This window comes from Oryza sativa, chromosome 6 (assembly GCF_034140825.1).
Source record: "Oryza sativa Japonica Group chromosome 6, ASM3414082v1".
Lineage (NCBI taxonomy): Eukaryota > Viridiplantae > Streptophyta > Magnoliopsida > Poales > Poaceae > Oryza > Oryza sativa.
In genome coordinates this window covers 4783167-4804061 of record NC_089040.1, presented here as the reverse complement: position 1 = coordinate 4804061, position 20895 = coordinate 4783167, and the positions used below count along the sequence as shown (strand labels likewise).

At 46.6% G+C, this 20895-nt stretch overlaps 2 protein-coding genes and 1 pseudogene across 2 annotated transcripts; 1 reads left to right on the top strand and 2 right to left on the bottom strand.

Moving 5' to 3' along the window:
* Positions 1-4185: 4185 nt before the first annotated feature.
* Positions 4186-6039, top strand: LOC4340370 (cytochrome P450 709B2-like; annotated as a pseudogene).
* A 975-nt stretch (positions 6040-7014) lies between these two features.
* Positions 7015-8758, bottom strand: LOC4340369 (cytochrome P450 709B2). The gene is made up of 2 exons (XM_015787960.3): positions 7649-8758; positions 7015-7566 (listed from the first exon to the last, which is right to left on the bottom strand). Exons 1-2 carry the CDS (start codon positions 8738-8740, stop codon positions 7135-7137), a joined length of 1524 nt encoding a protein of 507 aa, XP_015643446.3. The 5' UTR covers positions 8741-8758; the 3' UTR covers positions 7015-7134.
* Positions 8759-13998: 5240 nt separating this feature from the next.
* LOC4340368 (mitogen-activated protein kinase kinase 5) lies at positions 13999-15484 on the bottom strand. Its single transcript, XM_015787961.3, has one exon. The coding sequence runs from the start codon at positions 15444-15446 to the stop codon at positions 14526-14528; it is 921 nt and encodes a 306-aa protein (XP_015643447.1). The 5' UTR covers positions 15447-15484; the 3' UTR covers positions 13999-14525.
* Between the last annotated feature and the right edge of the window lie 5411 nt (positions 15485-20895).

Genomic DNA, 20895 nt, shown 5'->3' with positions numbered 1-20895 from the left:
AGTGGCTGGATCCTCATGACTAGGGATGAAAACGGATCGGAAACGGACGGAAACTAGCTTTATCATATTCGTTTTTATATTTTTTTTCGGAATCGGAATCGAAAACTCGGATACAGAAATAAAATCGAATATTATCGAATACAGATACGGAGCGAATACGAGACGGAACGAATACAGTAGCGAATATTTACTGGTATATAAAAAACCCCTCAAATTGAGTTTCTTGATAAAGGAAGAGATATCGCTTATTATTTTAGTTCAACATCTCCAACATTTATATCGTCAATTTTATAGACGGTCCCACAACCGTATGTGAAAATCGATTTTCATGGCTCTTCCTCTAAGAGATCCATATGCAAATATGATTATCATTTTCTATTCCCAAAACCTTTTACTATATGTATAACTTATTTACCATTGTATAAATTGGAGATTTTATTTATTTTACTTCACATTTTCGAAACTTGTAATGTTTGTATTATACTTTAAATTCTTTCAAATACAAATGTTATAAACTACAAAGTGGTAAATCCCGTTGAGCTCTACAACTTTGATATGGAATACATCTCCATCAGATGTCGTTGAATTGTAGATATGAGATTTCGTAAAAATTAATATGGTATATTATAATGAATATTTAGACCCATAAATGACCTCAAATAATAAAATAGTCAATAATAAAGTTGTAGATCTCATCGAGCTCTACAGTGTTGATATAAAGTTTGTCTTCATATGATTCCGTATGAAAAAGTTATGTATATATACATGTTTTTTTATATAATTTGCTCAATTTCTGCGGATATCCGAAAAAAATTCCGGATAATTTCCGACCGTTTTCCGATTCCGACGGATAGTACCCTTACTGTTTTCGTTTTCGTTTCCGAGAAAAAAAATATCCGAATTCGTTTCCGAATGCAAGAATTTTCGGATAATTCTGACCGAAACTATCCGAATCTGAAAAATAGTACGACGGACGGAAAGTATCTGAATCAGTTTCATCCCTACTCATGACTTCTCTCAATGTACTTATTTTGTAGTACTGACCAACGTCAAACATTGAGGACGGGGGTAGAATTAAGCAAATACGTACACGATACTTGGTTTGTTAACAGTCTAAATCAAGCGCAGTCAAGCACAGGTTTACACGAATAAACGAGGCAGTGATAAGTTTTGAGTTTTTTATTTAATTTATTTCCTGCTCTTTAGATGAGCTGTAAGGAGGTGGTAGTACCAGTGTACCACTATCTTATCCCTCAAGCATTTGTTGTACATCAAATTCAAATCAATCTGGAAACATATCAATTATAAAAGACCAGTTCGAATAAGTGTATTTGGAATAATGGCTATATTGAGAGGAATAAGTGTATTTGGAAGCTTAAGATGCTATTTAAGATTAAGATTTTCATGAGGTATGCCTAAAGGGTTGTGTTAACTAAGAATAATTTGGCGAAGCGGAATTGGAATGGTAGCTTGAGACGTTGTTTTTGCATGAAGAATAAGACTATTCAACATCTCTTTATGGACTGCCATTTTTTGAAATTCATATGGAGAGCAGTTCAATTCTCTTTTGGTTTCAATCTCCCTTCTAGTATATCACATATTTTTGATGGTTGGCTTTTGGGAGTTGATAAAAAAAAGAGTAAACTAATACTTGTTGGAGCTGCTGTCATTTGTTGGGTGATATGACTGAGTAGGAATGATATGGTTTTTAATAAATCACCATCAATTTCTTACATGCAGATCATTTTCAGGGCAACCCACTTGCTCCGAACGTGGGCACAACTATAAAGGTGTGATGAAAATAAGGAGTTCCTGAAAGTTGCACGTCGTAAGCTGGAGACTACGGTTATGCAACTTTTTACCAATTATGGATGGAGATTCACAAATAGACTACAATAAATGTGTTCTCCCATTGTTAGTTTGGTTTATCCGTTATCTTTTATGGTGTGCTCCATTTTTAGATTCACACCTTTTCTCGAACGCTATTATGTAATAATTGGTTGTGGCTTTTTTGAGTAAAAACCGGGATACTATATTCTATTATTAAAAAAAAAGACCCGTTCGAATTCAGCCACCCCCGGCATGCATCACGCCATCTTTAATTTTCTACGTTTTGCATCATGTTATATACTGAGCAAGCAAAGACTTAGTTTGCAACTTGGAAAGAGTATATACTAGCTATAACATGAAATTTGAGTTCATTTGATTGAGTTCCCAACTCACTCTCCTCGTTTTCCACACGCACACTTTTCAAATTGCTAAACGATACATTTTTTTAAAAAAAAATATACGAAAGTTGCTTTAAAAAATCATATTGATTTTTTTAAAAGCTAATACTTAACTAATCACACGCTAATTGATCGCTCTATTTTCCATGCAGGGAGGTGGTGTGAATTGAATCTTACCCGCCGAAATACAAATTATGGTCTAACAACGAGACATCCATGGTGATTTTGTTAATTTTAAGATATATCGGATCGGCTTATCAAAGGTTCCCATAGGGATCAGGGTGTATGCACATGCATCGTTTTTCGGAAAAGAAAACATAGCTATTTATATTTATCTTAGTTAATGCAGGATATTAAAATCAAAATAAACTAAAATTGGTAGTACTTTTGTACTAAAGCTGCACTTTCCAATATTGAGCAAGTTTTTGTGACTGACAGCCAAGAAAAGAAAATAAGCCGATTAGCAAATAGCAAGACTGTTCCATTGAACGAGAAAAAAAAATCAGTTAGGAGTTATGACCATATAGATTTAATAATATAAACTTCAATAGATCTAGCTACAAAAATACATGGGGCATCATACTAGTTTTATTTCTTAAGCTGAATGAAATGGAAATGATAAACAGATAAATAATTTGTAATAATTATTCGAGAATATAAACAAACAAATTAACTATCACAAAGTTAAAACATCATATTAAACAATATTCTAAAAAGATTTATATAGAAAGTTTTTAAATAACCATACCGTTTAGGGGGGGGGGGTATGTATTCATCCATTAATCCATTATAAGTAGGAAAGAATAGAGACAAGAAGACAAGAAAGTCACTAGCCACTAAACACCCAACAATTAAACAGAAAAGTATATTTTGACAATGTTAAGTCATCCTAGTACTAGACAGAAACATTTAACATATGGGCCGGCCGGCGGCCGGCCATGTGCATCTTTTTTCTTCTAGAAGAAATTAAAATGAGCGGGTAAATTTAGGGTCTTTTCATTTGGAGAAAAAATATGGAAATTTTGAAATATTTGAGTCCTTCGAGTACTAAAGGAAAATTTCCTATGAAACCATTTAAAACGAAGGATTGAATCATATCGTATCCTTTGAAATTCCTATGGAATGAACAATCCTATTTAGATTTTAGAGAAAATTTAGCAATAGCTCTAACCTCTTGGAAACTTCTCTATGTCTATCTCTCATCCGATTCCTACATTTTTCCTGCGATTCAATCAAACAGTTATTCCTGTGTTTTGCAATTCTCTGTTTTACACTTACATTCCAATTAGAATCCTACGTTTTTTCATTCCTACGATTCAAAGGGGCCCTTAGTAATCCCTATCCAGAAATTAATATGCATAGATCATGCATGATCTCATACTTTAGTCATTTGTAGCATCGTGCACTTCACACTTCATCGACATTACTGTACCTGAGAGTGATTTCCCAACCATTTTTGTTTGACAAACATGTTGCCTTGTGCGGTTGTGCTTACAGGCCGCCAGTAGGCAGTAGGATACACATCTCCACATCCGCTGCCTCGGCGTCGCCGTTTGTCATAAGGCCTCATACACGAAACCCCAAACACAATGTGACAAGAGATTGATATTAGAGAGCATCTCCAGCAATAATTTGTATCCTAAAGCTCCTCTGTAGTGTTACCATTGACAAATATTTATCGGTTTTTATCAATGACGAGTAAATTTTGGCGGTCATTTCTTAATCAATTTCAGAAAATATATTTCAAAGATACTTGCAAAGTATAATGATAATGTTAAATAATTTGATTATTTAAAAATATTGTTGGTGACTGATAATTATTATTTTCTTTGTTTCACATTATACAAGTTTTTGAATAGATTTATGCATGAATATGTTTCAGCTAAATTCATATGGATGTTAGTGACTATAGACAAGAGATGAATATGTCTAAAACTTCTTATAATGTGAAAGAGAGTATTATATAGACTTCCCATAATCACGCAACACAAGCTAGCTCGCTCCAAGCATGGCGACCGTTGAGTCATCGACGGCGCCGGGCGTCGCCGTCGCCGCCGCGGTGGTTCTGGTGGTCTTGACGTGGCTGTGGACGGCGCGGTGCAGCTGGTGTGGAGGCCGTACGCCGTGGCGAGGGCGTTCGGTCGGCAGCGGATCCGCGGGCCGGCGTACCGGCTCTTCGTCGGCAGCGACGGCGAGGCGAACGCGATGCGCGCCGCGACGCGCGGCGACGTGCTCGACCGGCGCTGCCACGACATCGTCCCGCGCGTGATGCCGCACTACCGCGCGTGGATGTCGCGCTACGGCAAGGTGTTCGTCTCGTGGAGCGGCGCCACGCCCGCGCTCTGCGTCGGCGACTACGCCATGGTGAAGCAGATCCTGTCCGACCGGACGGGGCTGTACGGCAAGCCGGAGCCCGAGCCGAGCATCCTGGCGCTGATCGGCAACGGCCTCATCTTCATCGGCGGCGACGACTGGGCGCGCCACCGTCGCGTCGTGCACCCGGCGTTCGCCATGGACAAGCTCAAGATGATGGCCAAGACGATGGCGGATTGCGCGCGGGAGGTGATCCGGGAGTGGGAGGCGCGTGCCACGGCCGACGGCGAGCGGCGGGTGCAGGTGGAGGTCGGGGGGCAGCTCCAGGAGCTGACCGCCGACGTGATCTCGCACACGGCGTTCGGCAGCAGCTACAGGGAAGGGAAGGAGGTGTTCGTCGCGCAGCGCGAGCTCCAGTCCATCGCCTTCTCCGCCATCAACAGCACCCGCTTCCCGGGCAGCCAGTACATCCCGACGAAGACGAACCTGCGCCGGCGACATCTCGCCAAGAAGGTGAGAGGCACGCTCATGGCGATCATACGCGAGCGCCAGGCCGCCGCCGCCAAGGAGGACAGCGGACACGGCAACGACCTCCTCGGCCTGATGCTCGAGGCCAACGCGACGGACGCCTGCGGTAGCGGCGGCGAGAAGAGCATGACCATGGACGAGATCGTCGACGAGTGCAAGACCTTCTTCTTCGCCGGCCACGACACCACCTCGCACCTCCTTACCTGGGCCATGTTCCTCCTCGGCACGCACCCCGAGTGGCAGCACCGCCTCCGCGAGGAGGTCCTCCGTGAATGCGGCGGCGGCGGCGACACGGAGGCGCTCCCCAACGGCGACGCTCTCAACAAGCTCAAGCTGGTAAAAAGCTCAACGAAACTCAAAGCTGGCACGGTGATGGCCGGCGACGAACAGCATGCGTTTGACGATAATTTATTCGCAGATGACGATGGTGCTGTACGAGACGCTGCGGCTGTACGGGCCGGTGAGCCTGATGGCGAGGACGGCGACGGCGGACGCGGAGCTCGGCGGCGTGCGGGTGCCCAAGGGCACGATGACGATGATACCGATGGCGATCCTGCACCGCGACGCGGACGTGTGGGGCGCGGGCGCCGGCGAGTTCGACCCGCTCCGGTTCCGCGGCGGCGTGAACAAGGCGGCGGCGCACGCCGGCGCGCTGCTGGCCTTCTCGCTGGGGCAGAGGTCGTGCATCGGGCAGGACTTCGCGATGATGGAGGCGAAGACGACGCTGGCCATGATCCTCCGGCGCTTCGCCTTCGAGGTCTCACCGGAGTACGTGCACGCGCCGCTCGACTTGCTGACGCTTCAGCCCAAGTGCGGGCTCCCAATGGTGCTCAAGCTCTTGGATCAATAGAACGTGTAGAACCTTTGGTCGCTAATTTCTCGGGCATTTTCTATGGGATTGTGTTCGCAACATTTGATTGAAAGACCTGCCTCAAAATCTTGTAAATTCTATACCATTCGATTATTTTAAGATTCGTGCTAGGCAACCAAAACCGTGAAGCCGGCCCCTTCCTTCTTACTCCTTCTCTCAACGTCCTCTCACGCTACCGCCACTCGGCCTCGTCAGCTGGCCAGAAGGGGTCAATGGTGCCGGCCTTCTTCCCTAAACCGGCGGTGGCGAGTGCCCTCGCTCCGCTGTCTTCCCTGTCTCGGTGGCTCTGCGTCATCGGATCCGCCTCCACCGGTCGTCGTTTCCTAACCATAAGCTTGCTTTGTCCCCCTCATTAACATCGGTCCACCGTCCTCCTCCATCTTAGTGGCTTCATTGCAATTGTCGGCGTCTCGCCGGTGGCACGTGCCCACCGCCCACCACAGGGTTTTGGACTTTATCAAATGCCATCCTTTCGGTAAGTCAACTTTGTTAAAAAGCTACCAAATCTATGTCAAAATTATCAAAATTTATCAAATAGATTTCCAATTTCCAATTTGATAAATTTTGATAATTTTGACATAGATTTAAATCTATTTGATAAATTTTGACTTTCAATTTAGCTATCAATTCCAAATCTATTTGATAAATTTTGATAATTTTGACATAGATTTGGTAGCTTTTTAACAAAGTTGACTTACCGAAAGGATGGCATTTGATAAAGTCCAAAACCCTGTGGTGGGCGGTGGGCACGTGCCACCGGCGAGACGCCGACAATTGCAATGAAGCCACTAAGATGGAGGAGGACGGTGGACCGATGTTAATGAGGGGGACAAAGCAAGCTTATGGTTAGGAAACGACGACCGGTGGAGGCGGATCCGATGACGCAGAGCCACCGAGACAGGGAAGACAGCGGGGCGAGGGCACTCGCCACCGCCGGTTTAGGGAAGAAGGCCGGCACCATTGACCCCTTCTGGCCAGCTGACGAGGCCGAGTGGCGGTAGCGTGAGAGGACGTTGAGAGAAGGAGTAAGAAGGAAGGGGCCGGCTTCACGGTTTTGGTTGCCTAGCACGAATCTTAAAATAATCGAATGGTATAGAATTTACAAGATTTTGAGGCAGGTCTTTCAATCAAATGTTGCGAACACAATCCCATAGAAAATGCCCGAGAAATTAGCGACCAAAGGTTCTACACGTTCTATTGATCCAAGAGCTTGAGCACCATTGGGAGCCCGCACTTGGGCTGAAGCGTCAGCAAGTCGAGCGGCGCGTGCACGTACTCCGGTGAGACCTCGAAGGCGAAGCGCCGGAGGATCATGGCCAGCGTCGTCTTCGCCTCCATCATCGCGAAGTCCTGCCCGATGCACGACCTCTGCCCCAGCGAGAAGGCCAGCAGCGCGCCGGCGTGCGCCGCCGCCTTGTTCACGCCGCCGCGGAACCGGAGCGGGTCGAACTCGCCGGCGTCCGCGCCCCACACGTCCGCGTCGCGGTGCAGGATCGCCACCGGCATCATCGTCATCGTGCCCTTCGGCACCCGCACGCCGCCGAGCTCCGCGTCCGCCGTCGCCGTCCTCACCAGCATGCTCACCGGCCCGTACAGCCGCAGCGTCTCGTACAGCACCATCGTCATCTGCGCATAAATTATCGTCAAACACATGTTGTTCGTCGCCGGCGATCACCGCGCCAGCTTTGAGTTTCGTTGAGCTTTTTACCAGCTTGAGCTTGTTGAGAGCGTCGCCGTTGGGGAGCGCCTCCGTGTCGCCGCCTCCGCCGCCGCAGCATTCACGGAGGACCTCCTCGCGGAGGCGCTGCTGCCACTCGGGGTGCGTTCCGAGGAGGAACATGGCCCAGGTGAGGAGGTGCGAGGTGGTGTCGTGGCCGGCGAAGAAGAAGGTCTTGCACTCGTCGACGATCTCGTCCATGGTCATGCTCTTCTCGCCGCCGCCGGCCGCCGCGTTGGCCTCGAGCATCAGGCCGAGGAGGTCGTTGCCGTATCCCCTGTCCTCCTTGGCGGCGGCGGCGGTGGCCTGGCGTTCGCGTATGATCGCCATGAGCGTGCCTCTCACCTTCTTGGCGAGCTGTCGCCGGCGAATGTTCGCCTTCGTCGGGATGTATTGGCTGCCCGGGATGCGGACGCTGTTGAGGGCGGACATGGCGATGTACTGGAGCTCCCGCTGCGCGACGAACACCTCCTTCCCTTGTCTGTAGCTGCTGCCGAACGCCGTGTGCGAGATCACGTCGGCGGTCAGCTCGTGGAACTGCTCCCCGACCTCCACCTGCACCATCCGCTCGCCGTCGGCCGCTGCCGCGGCACGCGCCTCCCACGCCTGGATCACCTTCCGCGCGCACTCCGCCATCGTCTTGGCCATCATCTTGAGCTTGTCCATGGCGAACGCCGGGTGCACGACGCGGCGGTGGCGCGCCCAGTCGTCGCCGTTGACGAAGGCGAGGCCGTTGCCGAACAGCGCCAGGATGCTCGCCCCGGGGTCCGGCTTGGCGTACAGCCCCGTCCGGTCGGCGAGGATCTCCTTCGCCATGGCGTAGTCGCCGACGCAGAGCGCCGGGAAGGGGCCGGTCCACGAGACGAACACCTTGCCGTAGCGCGACATCCAGGCGCGGTAGTGCGGCAGCACGCGCGGGACGACGTCGTGGCAGCGCCGGTCGAGCACGCCGCCGCTCGCCGCCGCGCGCATCTCGTTCGCCTCGCCGATGTTGCCGACCAGGAGCCGGTACGCCGGCCCGCGGACACCCTGCTGGCCGAGCGCCCTCCCCACCGCGTACGGCCTCCACACCAGCTGCGCCATCGCCGTCCACAGCAACGTCGAGACGACGACCACCACCACCGCGACGGCGACGATGACGGCTGGCCCGGTAGACGCGTCCACGATCGCCATGGGAACCAATGCGCCAAGCTTGGAGCTTAGCTTTGTGGCAGGAAGAACAAATGAACAAGCGGGTGTGTATATATATATAATACTCCCTCCGTTTCATATGTTGTTTTTACTTTTTTTTGAAGTTTGATAGAATTTATAGAAAAATATAGCAACATTCTTGATACAAAACAAATATATTATCAAAATATATTCAATATATTTGTTTGTTTTGGTATTGTTTGGATGTTCCTGGAGATGTGGTGGATGCTACGTTGCTGCTGTTACTGAGGGCCGGTAAGCACAAGGCAACATGTTTGTCGGGGGTTGGGAAATTGTCACTTTCTGCTACAATGCCGATGCTAGCGATGAACGTAGTAGCACGAGATGACGCGAGCGCTTTAAGAAGATGGAAATTTCTGAATGAGGTGTGACGTAATGTACATGCTGTGTGTAATTTTGATGAATATTTCTGAATGAGGTATGGCGCCAACGTTTTAAGATGATGAGTATTCAAAAATATGATACTATATATTGATTTTATTCAGTCTTTTGTGTGTAAATTAGATCAATTCTGTTTATTAGAATATAATGACAATATCTGGGGTTAAGTACAATTTATCCCTTTAACTATAGCAAAAATACAATTGTCACATGAACTCTAATACCAAATATTTTACACAATGAGGTCTTGAAATCGTAAGGTTATCACATATCAAAACCCGAAGTGGTTTGGAAGCCAAGATGAACACTTAATTAGATGATACTACGCCGCTTGCAGATGCTTATCGCCGTTAGAGCATGCCCAACAGATTACTTATTCTATTCCCTATCCTTAAATTAAAGAAATTTTAACCAAAATTCTCATCCAACAGATTCCCTAACCAACATCCCAATAATCCAGGTTCCCATATCCGTATATGTCGTTACTCATTTGCAGGGAACCATTTTTTCTTCCCAATCGCGGTCGTCGCTGCCTCGCGCGCGTAGGGGGAAAATTGTTCCCGCGCTCCTTTTCTCGCCCTCCTCGCCAGTCGCCAGCAACAAAATTCCTCTTCCTCCCAGGCGTCGACAGCGGCTTTCCAGGCGGCGAAGCAACGGCCAACCCCTTCCTCGCAGGCGTCGTCGACTGAGTTCCACGCGGAGATGCAGCGGTCGTCCCCTTCCTCTCGGTCGCAGGGGTCAGCGTCGGTGTTGCTCCAGGCAACGATGCAGCGGCCATGCCCTTCCTCTCAGGCGCAGGCGCCGGCGTTGCTCCAAGCGGCGATGCAGTCGCCGTCCTCTTCCTCGCAAGCGTCGGCATCGGCGTTGTTCCAGGGGGCGCCCGCACGTCGACCACCGCCTCCTCGATTTGGGGCCGATGGCCCTCTGCGCCCCGCACCGCCGCCTCGCCGTCGTCTCGGTCTGCCTCATCCTCAACCTCCCTACTCCGGTGTGCAGGCGACAGAGTCCATGGAGGGACATGCTCCATGGGAGACACTGAATCCCATCTCACACGAAGCTCCTGGCGTCGATTTTTCCACAGCTTATTCTGTGAGTGATGAAGAATTCCTCCATAGGAGCAATTTCGGTAAGGCTGTCCCTGATTCGTTCGATGTTTAGATTAATTTTCAGAGTGTTGCAGCCTGATCTGATGTCCATTCTGTGACTGACTTCCCCGACTAGAAATTCAGGAATTCAGGATTCAGAACACTTAGAGGAAAATGTCAGAAAGTCTGAAATTTGTACTGTATTGAATGAAAGTCTGAAATATGCAGGATATGCTCTAAATTTGAAAGTCTGAACACTTAGAGGAAATCAGGTTTCAGAACATTTAGTAATGAAGGATATGCTCTAAATGTGTGGTATGCTCTGAAAGTCTGAAATATGCTGTGTCAAATATTTTTGCTATGTCAAATGTACTCCCAAAGTCTGAAATATGCTCTGAAAGTCTGAAATATTTTTCTCTCATCACAGCATCTTTGAAATATGCTCTGAATTATTGCATTAAGATAATGTTGTTAGATAATGCAACAAGATGCAATCCATAGTCTATTTTTCAAGATAAAAGAACCACCTGCTTTTGCCAATCAGACTTTTAGTTTCATGAAAGCTGCAACTGCAGAATTCTAAGTACAACAACATAGGTTCAGTAGGATTATAATAACTTGTACAGTTCTTAGCTCTAAATACAACAGCTGCTTAATTGAAGTGATCATCTGCATTTAGTATGCCTCACTTTTTAGATTAGCAGATGAACAACCACATGCTTGTGCCAAATATTGAAAATAGTGTCTGAAAGATGCAATTTCAGTATGTATGTGCCACTGACATACATACTAACAAGGTTCACTGTCACTGAAAGATGAACAATCACTCACTGTCACTGACATTTATTCTTCTTCAGTTCCCTTCTCTGATGCCATCATAGACAGTATGTGCTCTGAAATATTGAGAAACTATTTGCTCTGAATTTTTGCTATGCTCTGAAAGTCTGAAACCGAAAGTATACAAGTCTGTTTTTTTTTCCTCAAGTACATGCTAACAAGGTTCCCTGATTAATTACTGCATGACCTATAACAGATTCACCATGCTTTGGAACTTCATCATCGTCGAACTCTTCATGCACTATATCAACCGCCGAAGAAATAAATTCTTCGTCACCATCCGATGAAAACTCATCCAATAACATTTGAAGGAGGGTGCTTCGACGACTCATCTCCTCTTTTTGTTTGCCACGGGGTTGGAGCGTTTACCACAGGGATGAAGTGCAATGGAGGGAACTGATGGCAGGAATAGAACAATAATCAATCTGCAAAATTAATTATCAGATCAAACTTAATATTTTCCAACAATATATATCCACATATCAAAATACAGACATAGAGATTGACTACGGCACAAGAGATCAATGGGATTTGCTAAGGATTACCTCCTTGATGACACGAATTGCTACGGCATCTCCTTGGTGTTCCATTTTTTAACAAATCGCAGCAGTCAGGACACTGGTTGACTGGCTGGTGATGATGGCGCTAGGTCACGGCGGCGCAGGTCCGGGGAGGAAGAAGTCGATCGGCGCTAGTGCGGGAGGGAGAAGACGTGCACAAGTACCGAACTGGGCCCCACCTTGCTTACGTGGCAAACTAACAAATGATAGGGAATTGATTTTTGGGCATCTCTTGGAGGAGGGGGTCATTGTTGGGCCTAATTTTTATTTTGGTATTCCTAATTCAGATTTTTTGGGAATCAAATATTGGGTGATTGTTGGGCATGCTCTTAGCTACCTAAAAATTTTGTATCAGTCCTCTTTTTCCCCCTTAGGTCTATGTGCCCTCTTGTAAGGATGATCCCCTGTTTTACTCCCGCCTTCTATTAATGAAATGGCAGAGCTCCTACCCATTCTCTAAAAAAAAGTTTTAAGTGGTTTTAGACCTAAGTGGCATATATGTGTCCATGATCTAAGATGTGACATCCTAATCAGCTTGAGAAGCCTCCCTTCTCCTTCATCTCTCTTGCCAAGCTGCCTCTTGCCCTCTCCAACAACAGGGCAACACCCTAGCGTAGGTGGTGGGTGTATAAATTGGTGTTGGTTGCGAAGCTTTAGGAGAATGCAACGCTTAGGAAGGAGAGGAGAGGAGCTCGAGGAGGTGGTAGTGGAAGAGCTCAACTTTCCTACGCTGAGCTCGAGGAGGAAGAGGCGCGTGGTGAAGACACCAAAGGTCACAAATCTAGGTGGAGGCTCTTGTAGATGGGACTTAAGGGGACAACGATGGCAGAAGATTTCAATGACATGGAGCACGAGTAAAATGCGGAGTGTCAAGATATCAGCAAAGGCAAGTCTAGGTGGAGGCACCTCGGGGAGGTGGCGGCTAAGACAGAACTCAAGCTCAAGTTCACTTGCACTGAGCTCATGGAAGAGGGAGATGGTCGATCTTGAGGAGACGATAGCGATGACGAATCATAGCTAGACGTAGCTTGGCTTTCTCAGGGACACTCAGGGACGCGCAAGCAGAGGCGAAGCTCGAGCTTAGGCCAACATAGGCCTAGCTAATAGAGGAGGCACTCAAGCAGACAACATTCGTAGGTGGAGCTTGTTGCTTGCAATGGTTATGCGATTTCTACCTAGCTGCTAGGGATTTTAGATATTAGGAAAGACGGAGCTTGGTAGAGCTCATATATGGAGACAGTGGCATAGCGGACCTTGGCATGACGGAGTTCAAGGAGGCGAGAAAAATATCAAGGAGGGGGTGTCCATAGAAGGAATGTACCTAGGGATGTGGTGATTGAGAGCTTGAGCTCGCCAGCGATGATCTCATGAGAAGGATAGGCACTCATGGACGCGAAGGCATGGAGCACCACGATCATGATTACCGTGCATGAGACCAACATGCTCACGATAAGCACATCGGCATCCTAGACACATGGAGAAACTGAGAAAGGGAGATAAGAGAGGAGTAAGAGGAATAAGGGAATCAATCTCTAGCATGTAGGACATACTATTTTTTAATTTATGTTGCTGGCTGGAGTCCATATAAGCGCTACGCGATGAATACCCTCCTTGTTTAGACCGGGGTCAATTAAATGTTACTCCCTCTGTCCCAAATTATAAGACCTATATTTTCTTACACGGTCTTCAATAGCAACTTTGACCAGCATTTATTTCATTCTATGATCCCAACAAATATAAAATTAGTATCACATGAAAGTACTAATCTTGTGATATAACATGCATAATATTTAGTATAGATATAGTTAGTATGATTATTTGTCAAAAGCTACCGAGTTTGATTTTTCTTCAAAAGTGGGCGCCCTATAATTTGGGGCGGAGGGAGTATTGATAGTTTGGGAGGGTTGAATATTCAATTTTGAAGTTGAGACGTGATTTTAGAAAGAAAAAACACAATAGTTAGGAGGGTTTAATGGACTTATCAACTAATTGTTCTGATCAGGCTTTACACATACAAGTAGAATTCAACGAGATCTCCATGCAATCAAAGCCATGAATCAAATAAGCGGACCATGGTGTTTCCAGATGATCGTTGGAATTTCTGGTCAGTTTGATCTAATCCACATCACTAATATGACGAAGCAGCCAATACAGTACATCAAAGTTGCAGACTCGAAGTTATGTATTATAATATTTATATTTGAATTTGAATATACAAAAATACATTGGGTACTATCCTATAAGATCATATGGAAAATCGTCGTACAACTATAATTCAACAAAAACTACAATGTAAAGAATTGAGCCATTAATAGCTTCAATCATCATCATTTCAAGAAGGAAATATGCTTTCATTCCTCAAAGGGGCATCACCTTGTGTGTTTCTAACTTCTCAATAATTATGAAGATTAACAAAACAAAAATTTCAATAGAGTATGTTGCCTTTACAGATTTACCACTAAGATAAATTCAAATCTAAACTCAACCTATGACGTGAGAAAAAAAAAGACAAATATGATGGTAAATGTGTAAGTACCATTCACAATATCGATTTTTTTCCCCTTAAAATGAGTCGATTTTAAATTTAAATTTTCTGTTGTACTCCCCGTCCCAAAAAAAAAATCAACCTTAGATTGTATTTGTCACAATCTAGTACAGCTAATCGAGTCTGTGTAGACTCGTTGTACTGGATTATGTTAAATCCAATTCTATATTAGTTTTTTTTGGACGGAGGAAAGTATTTTGTAGTAGAAATATGTCATACCAATATCATTTTTTTAAAAAATAACTATATTATTCTTGAGAAAATACGGAGGACGTGACGAACGGGTGATCCATGAGCTGCACGGCGGACGGCCGCTTCGCCGGATTCATCTGCAGGCAACACCCGACGAAGCTTCGGAACTCCGGCGAGGCGGTGGCCGGCGCCTCCGGTGGTCCGTCGGAGTAACACGTCAGCGGGATCGATTGCCCCTGCTCGACCAAGGGGAAGCTGCCCGTGTAGAGCTCGAGGATGGTGAGGCCGAAGCTCCATATGTCGCCGGCGTAGCCGCCGCCGCCGCCGCAGGCGTGGTCGGGGCTCATGTACGCGGCGGGGCTGAGCGACGCCCTGCAGGGCCCGCCGTTGGCCGTCCGGTCGATGGCGCGGTCGGCGCCGAACCCGGCGATCTTGACGCGCCCCGACGAGTCGACGAACAGGTTGGACGGCCTGATGTCCCCGTGGACGACGCCGCGGCGGTGGAGGTGCGCGATCCCGGAGAGCGCCTGGCGCGCGACGCCGGCGAGGGCGCGCTCGTCCGCGACGCGGCGGCCGGAGAGAGACCCGCCGCGCATGTGCTCGAGCAGGACGATCCGGTGCTCCTCGCCGCCGCCGCCGCTCCGGCGCGTGGCGCCGTGGCACCGCACCAGGGACGAGTGGTCGTCGTCGTCGGCGTCGCCGCCGGCGGCGGCGGCCCAGCGCTCGTAGAGCACCTTGAGCGCGTACTCCCGCCGCGTGCCACGGTGACGCACCAGCCACACCTCGCCGGCCTCGCCGCTGTCGACGAGGCAGACGAGCTCCATCTCAGCGAGCGGGGGCTCCACCGTGGTGTCGAGGGACGGCGGCGGCGGTGGCGCGGCGAGCGACATGGCGACGTCGGCGCGCGGCGTCCGGACGGTGAGATCCCGGCGCCAGCGCGGCCGCCGCACGGGCGGAGGGTTGGGACGCGCAGACATGGAATGGAAGAGCAGCTGCTTTGCGTTGCGTTGTCAAATTTTGCAGCAAGGATGATGAAAACTAGTATATATAAAAGAGATTTGGATAGATTGCTTGTGAGATTTGGCGTTGAATGAAATCTGCGAAGTTAAATTAAGGAGATAATGTTGACCGGTGAAGGCGAGCCATGACATATGATCAGCCATCGTGAATACGAGGTTGACTGGACTGTAGACCGGTGTGAGTCAGCATGACTGAGGATGCCGCAGGTTGAGTCAGCATCATCTCAAATTCGGTAAGCACCCATAAGTTCTTTCCCCAACTTTCCAACTCATCACTTTTATGTTTCGTGCGTACGCTTTTCAAACAGCTAAACGGTGTATTTTTTTTAAAAAAAAATTATACGAAAATTGCTTTAAAAAATCATATTAATATATTTTTCATGTTTTTTATAGTTAATACTTAATTAATTATGTGTTAATCAATTGTCATGTTTTGTGTGTAAAGGGCAGGGTTCCCAAAAAAAAAAACACAGCCCTTAGTTTGCTTACACTTATGGCAGCAAGATCTATTCCTCGCCCCGTATGTCTCACGCAATAATCATACACAAAAGTATAGTTAGGTTGTATCTAATGAACAATGGGAATGTGCAAGGGAGTAGTGTAATTTGGAATCTAAGATATGTTTAAGAGGTGAGAAAAGAGGAAGATTGGGAAAATACGTAAAATGATGATAATGAGGTGTGCGATTAGTGCAACATTAATTGAGTATTAATTATTTCAAACTTTTTTAAAAAAGATTAATGCGATTTTTTGAACAGTTTTTATATAAATATTTTTGCAAAAAAAGGCATCATTAAATAATTCGGGAACTTTGCCCGTTAAAAAGAGTGAATTTCTCTCAATCTGCTGCTACCGAACGAAGCCAAGAGTACCCATGAAGTTTGTGGTAGCTAAGTAATCTTAAGGTGTGATTATATCCAATACTAAAATCTAGTCACGGAAGAATTGGAATCGCAGTCAAAGACTGGAATTTTTTATGTCGACATTTGACCGTAGAGCACAAATGTGGAAAGATCCGTCTATGGAAACAGTTTGATAGTTTGTCTGGAATGCCACATTTTTCTTCCAAATGACACTTCGAAACAACAATCCAAACAATTATATAAAAGGAGGAAAAAATGTCATTTTACCAACTTCAAGTCTTAGAGCGACAAATAAATAAGATAAATACAAGTCTGAATACAATGTCATTTTTTAAAATTTTATTTTGTTTCTCAATGTGCGGGTGAATTTGGATTTTAAATTTATCGGTAGAGCACAAATGTCCCAAGTTTTTTTCTAAACTTTTACAACTATCTTTTTTCTAGAGAAAAAGGAACAACTATTTTCCTTTTTCCTTAATTTTCTAGCAGGTTGAAAATACCTTTTTTCTTCTTCGAGTGCTAGCTGAAGGTGAACGGGATTTCTTGATTTCTTCTAGTGCTAGCTGAGACTGCTAGAGATGCTAGGGCCTAGGTGCTTGGGAGAATGTTTGCTATTTGAATTCAAATGTTTGGGTTTGGCCTCAACTGTTTTGGCTACAAGTTTGACATTTTGTGTTGAATGCAAGCATGCAAATGGTAGAAGGAAATAAATGTTGTCAGCGGCGGGAAAGAGAAATGTTGACCGATGATGGCAAAGTCCACCATGAATCCACGATGACCTCGTATTGTAAATTTGTAATCGAGGCATGTTTGAAGAAGCCTTTACCGGTTACTGTTTCCTCTAGAATCTCAAGCTAACGAATAATACATATTTCCACTCGGATTATAAGAATAAGTAGTTACAAAATTTATAAGTTCAGAAATCTACTCCCTCCGTATTTTAATGTATAACGCTGTTGACTTTTTAACCAACGTTTGACTACTCGTCTTATTCAAGATTTTTATATAAATATAAAAATAGTTATGTCATGCTTAAAGAACATTTGATGATAAATCAAGTCATAATAAAATAAAGGAAAAAGTACGAATTACCCCCCGAACTATTGTGGTTGTCCGAATTACCCCCTGAACCACAAAAACGAACATTCTTCACCCTGGACTTTCAATACCGGACGAAATACCCCCTCGACCCAATTCAGAGCGGTTTTATCCTACGTGGCGTACGCGTGGCAGTCCAGTCAGCATTTTTTTTCAAAAAATGGTGGGGTCCACCTGTCATGCCTCCACTCTATCTCTTCCTAATTTCTCTCTCCGTTCTCTCTCACTCGTGCATGCAGGCGCAAGTGCGGAGCGGCGGTCGGACGACGGCGGCGCTCTGGGGCGGGCGGCGAACGACGGCGAGTGGGAGCGGCGCAAGTGCGCACGGAGGCGCGGAGCTGCGGACGACGGCGACGCGTGGGGGCGCACGGTGGAAGGCGGCGCACGGGGGCGGGCGGCGGACGGCGACGAGTAGGAGCGGCACAAGTGCGCTCGGCGGCCCGGCGCCGCGGACAACGGCGGCGCGTGGGGGCGGGCGGCGGACGGCGGCGCGCGGAGGCCGTCGGGGTCCCGCATCGTCCTTCCAGATCCGCGCGTCCCCCGCCCCCGTCCGCCGCCGGTCCCGCGCGAACAAGCTCGCCGGCCCAGCCTTCTCCCTCGTATGTTGTCGCCACCGCTGGTGCCCCCTCGTGCGAGCGCGGCGCCGCTAGGCCTGGAGCGCGGGAAGAAAGCGACGCCGCCGTGTGCCTCCCCGTGCGCGCGCGGCACCGTCGCCCCCAACTGGTCCGCCCCCGGCCGTTGCCGTCCTCGGTCCCCCTCCGCTACCCCGGCCGTCGCTCAAGCAGCTCCTCGCCGAGGCCCACGCCGCGCTCCACCGCCGTGACGCGACCCACCTCGCCTCCACATTGCGTGACCTCTCCGCTTCCGCCGCAATGACGTCCGACTCCGGCGAGGCCGCACTACCGCCGCTGCCTCCGCGTCACCCTCATCCCCCACCGCCGGCCGCAGCTCCGTGTGCCCCGCCTCCCGCCCGTGAGAGAGAGAAGAAAGAGGAAGAGTATGACATGTAGGTCCCATATTTTTTTTAATAAATAGAATGTTGACTCAGCTGCCATGCGTATGCCACATAGATCAAAACCACCGTGGATTGGGTCGAGGGGGGGTATTTCGTCCGGTATTGAAAGTTCAGGGTGAAGAATGTCTGGTTTTGTGGTTCAGGGGGGTAATTTAGACAACCGCGATGGTTCGGGGGTGGTAATTCGTACTTTTTCCTAAAATAAATTATAGTTACATAAATTTTTTGAATAAGACGAAAGGTTAAACGTTTGTTAAAAAGTCAACGGCGTCATACATTAAAATACGGAGGGAGTAGTTTTTTCATATTCTAAAAAAAAAATCTTCACAGAATCTTAAGCTCACAAAAGCAATCATCAACCAGCCTATCTTAATCCCATAAGTGTGGTGCACCACGCTGTGGTTGTGTAAGATTGGGATCACCTAAAGTTTCAATAGAGATTGCAAGCTACGCTACTGTACGCAACTGCAACCATCCATTTTGATATTGAACACTGTATAGTTAGCTTCAGTGTGAATGTAAGACTACTCAACAATTTTTGCTACAGTTAGGTTCTTAGGTACAGTACCCTAAACGTATTTTGACCATTAGATTCAAATCTAACAGCCGGCAATAGATTCGAATCTGACTGCAGTTGATCCAAATCTAGGTCTGCATGAGCGGAGAAGTGGATGTGCAGTTTGAAGTTGAGTCACTGACATACGAGTCTCACTTTGCTATGGCTCACGTATTAGCGGCACAATTACACATTTGCACAAAGTCAGCATCCCATAAGTGCATGGGCCCATAAACCACGGCGGGTACCCAGTTTCGGCCCAACTCGTCGCTGAAACATCGCAGGCTTTCGGCCCAGCTCTACGCTGTGCGCTCATGGGCTTTGGGCCCGGCGTTATCGTAGGTTGCGCGACGGCAAGGGAATCACGCACAGAGCCACAGACTGACGAACGCCACGCCGCCGCGGCGCTGCTGCACTCCGGTCCTCTTCCTCCCCCTGGTCGCGATCAGGCAACGTGCGGGCCAGGACCTGACGCGATACCAGCAGTGAGAATTCTGTGCTCGTCGCCGTCTCGTTGGATTCACCGTGCAATTCAAATTCAATCCGTGAATCAGGTGGTGTTTACATCTAGGGACTTAACTTAAGTCCCTGTCTTTAGACACTAATTTAGAGTATTAAATATAGACTACTTACAAAACTAATTACATAAATAAAAGCTAATTCACGAGATAAATTTTTTAAGCCTAATTAATCTATAATTAGAGAATGTTTACTGTAGCATCACATAGGCTAATCATGGATTAATTAGGCTCATTAGATTCGTCTCGCAAATTAGTCCAAAATTATGGATGGGTTTTATTAATAGTCTACATTTAATATTTATAATTAATTTTCAAACATCCGATGTGATAGGGACTTAAAAGTTTTAGTCCCATCTAAACAGGGCCTCAAACAAGCGTGCCATGGTGTTTCCAGCAGATGTTGGATGACATATGGCACCATCGTAAAATATTACTCCCTCTGTCCCACAATATAAGAGATCTTGAGTTTTTGTTTGCAACGTTTGATCACTCGTCTTATTCAAATTTTTTTTCAAATATAAAACCCGAAAAGTTGTGCTTAAAGTAAAGTACTGTAGATAATAAAGTAAGTCACAAATAAAATAAATAATAATTTTTAAAAAAATTGAATAAGACGAGTGGTCAAACATTGCAAGCAAAATATTAAAATCTCTTATATTCTGGGACGAATGGAGTACTACCTATAATTGGTATTACTACCTGTAATTAGATGTGATATTACCTATAACTACGAATCTGAATATGCTCATATCTAGATTTAGGTAATATCATATCTAGTTCTACTCTAGGTGGTAGTATCATATATCATATCCAATTTTAGATGGTACTCCGTAATATTTTTCATTTTAGGACGGAGGTTATACGTCATAGTTAAGCAGATTCACATCCACAGGACAAGATGTGAGATCGAGATCACGACGACCCGTAGCTGCCACTGCCAGCATCAAACTTCAAATTTCCAAACGGTGACACACCTAAATACAAAAACGGAGCTCTCCTCTCCTTCTTTCCGCTTTGGATGCTAGGCACAATCTTTTTTTGTTTTCCTGAAACAAAGGCTGAAGAAGCTCTGTCTCATTTCAGTGGTAAAGAAGAGAGCTAAGGTACAATTTTCACCTGTCATATTCCTAACTTCTCAGTACAATCCTCCCTTAAATTCCATTCCATCTCTTCTTTCGTCGATTGTCCTGGTCTCATCCAAACCAGATGTGTCCATGGCTTTTTGTTTGCCTAATGTTCACGGCATGTTTTGGTTTCTACTTGCAACAGAGCCACTCAGTATCAAGTAGGAGTATCAACTAGGCAGTTCTCACAAAAAAGAAATCAACTAGGCGAATACTACTAATGTCCAACG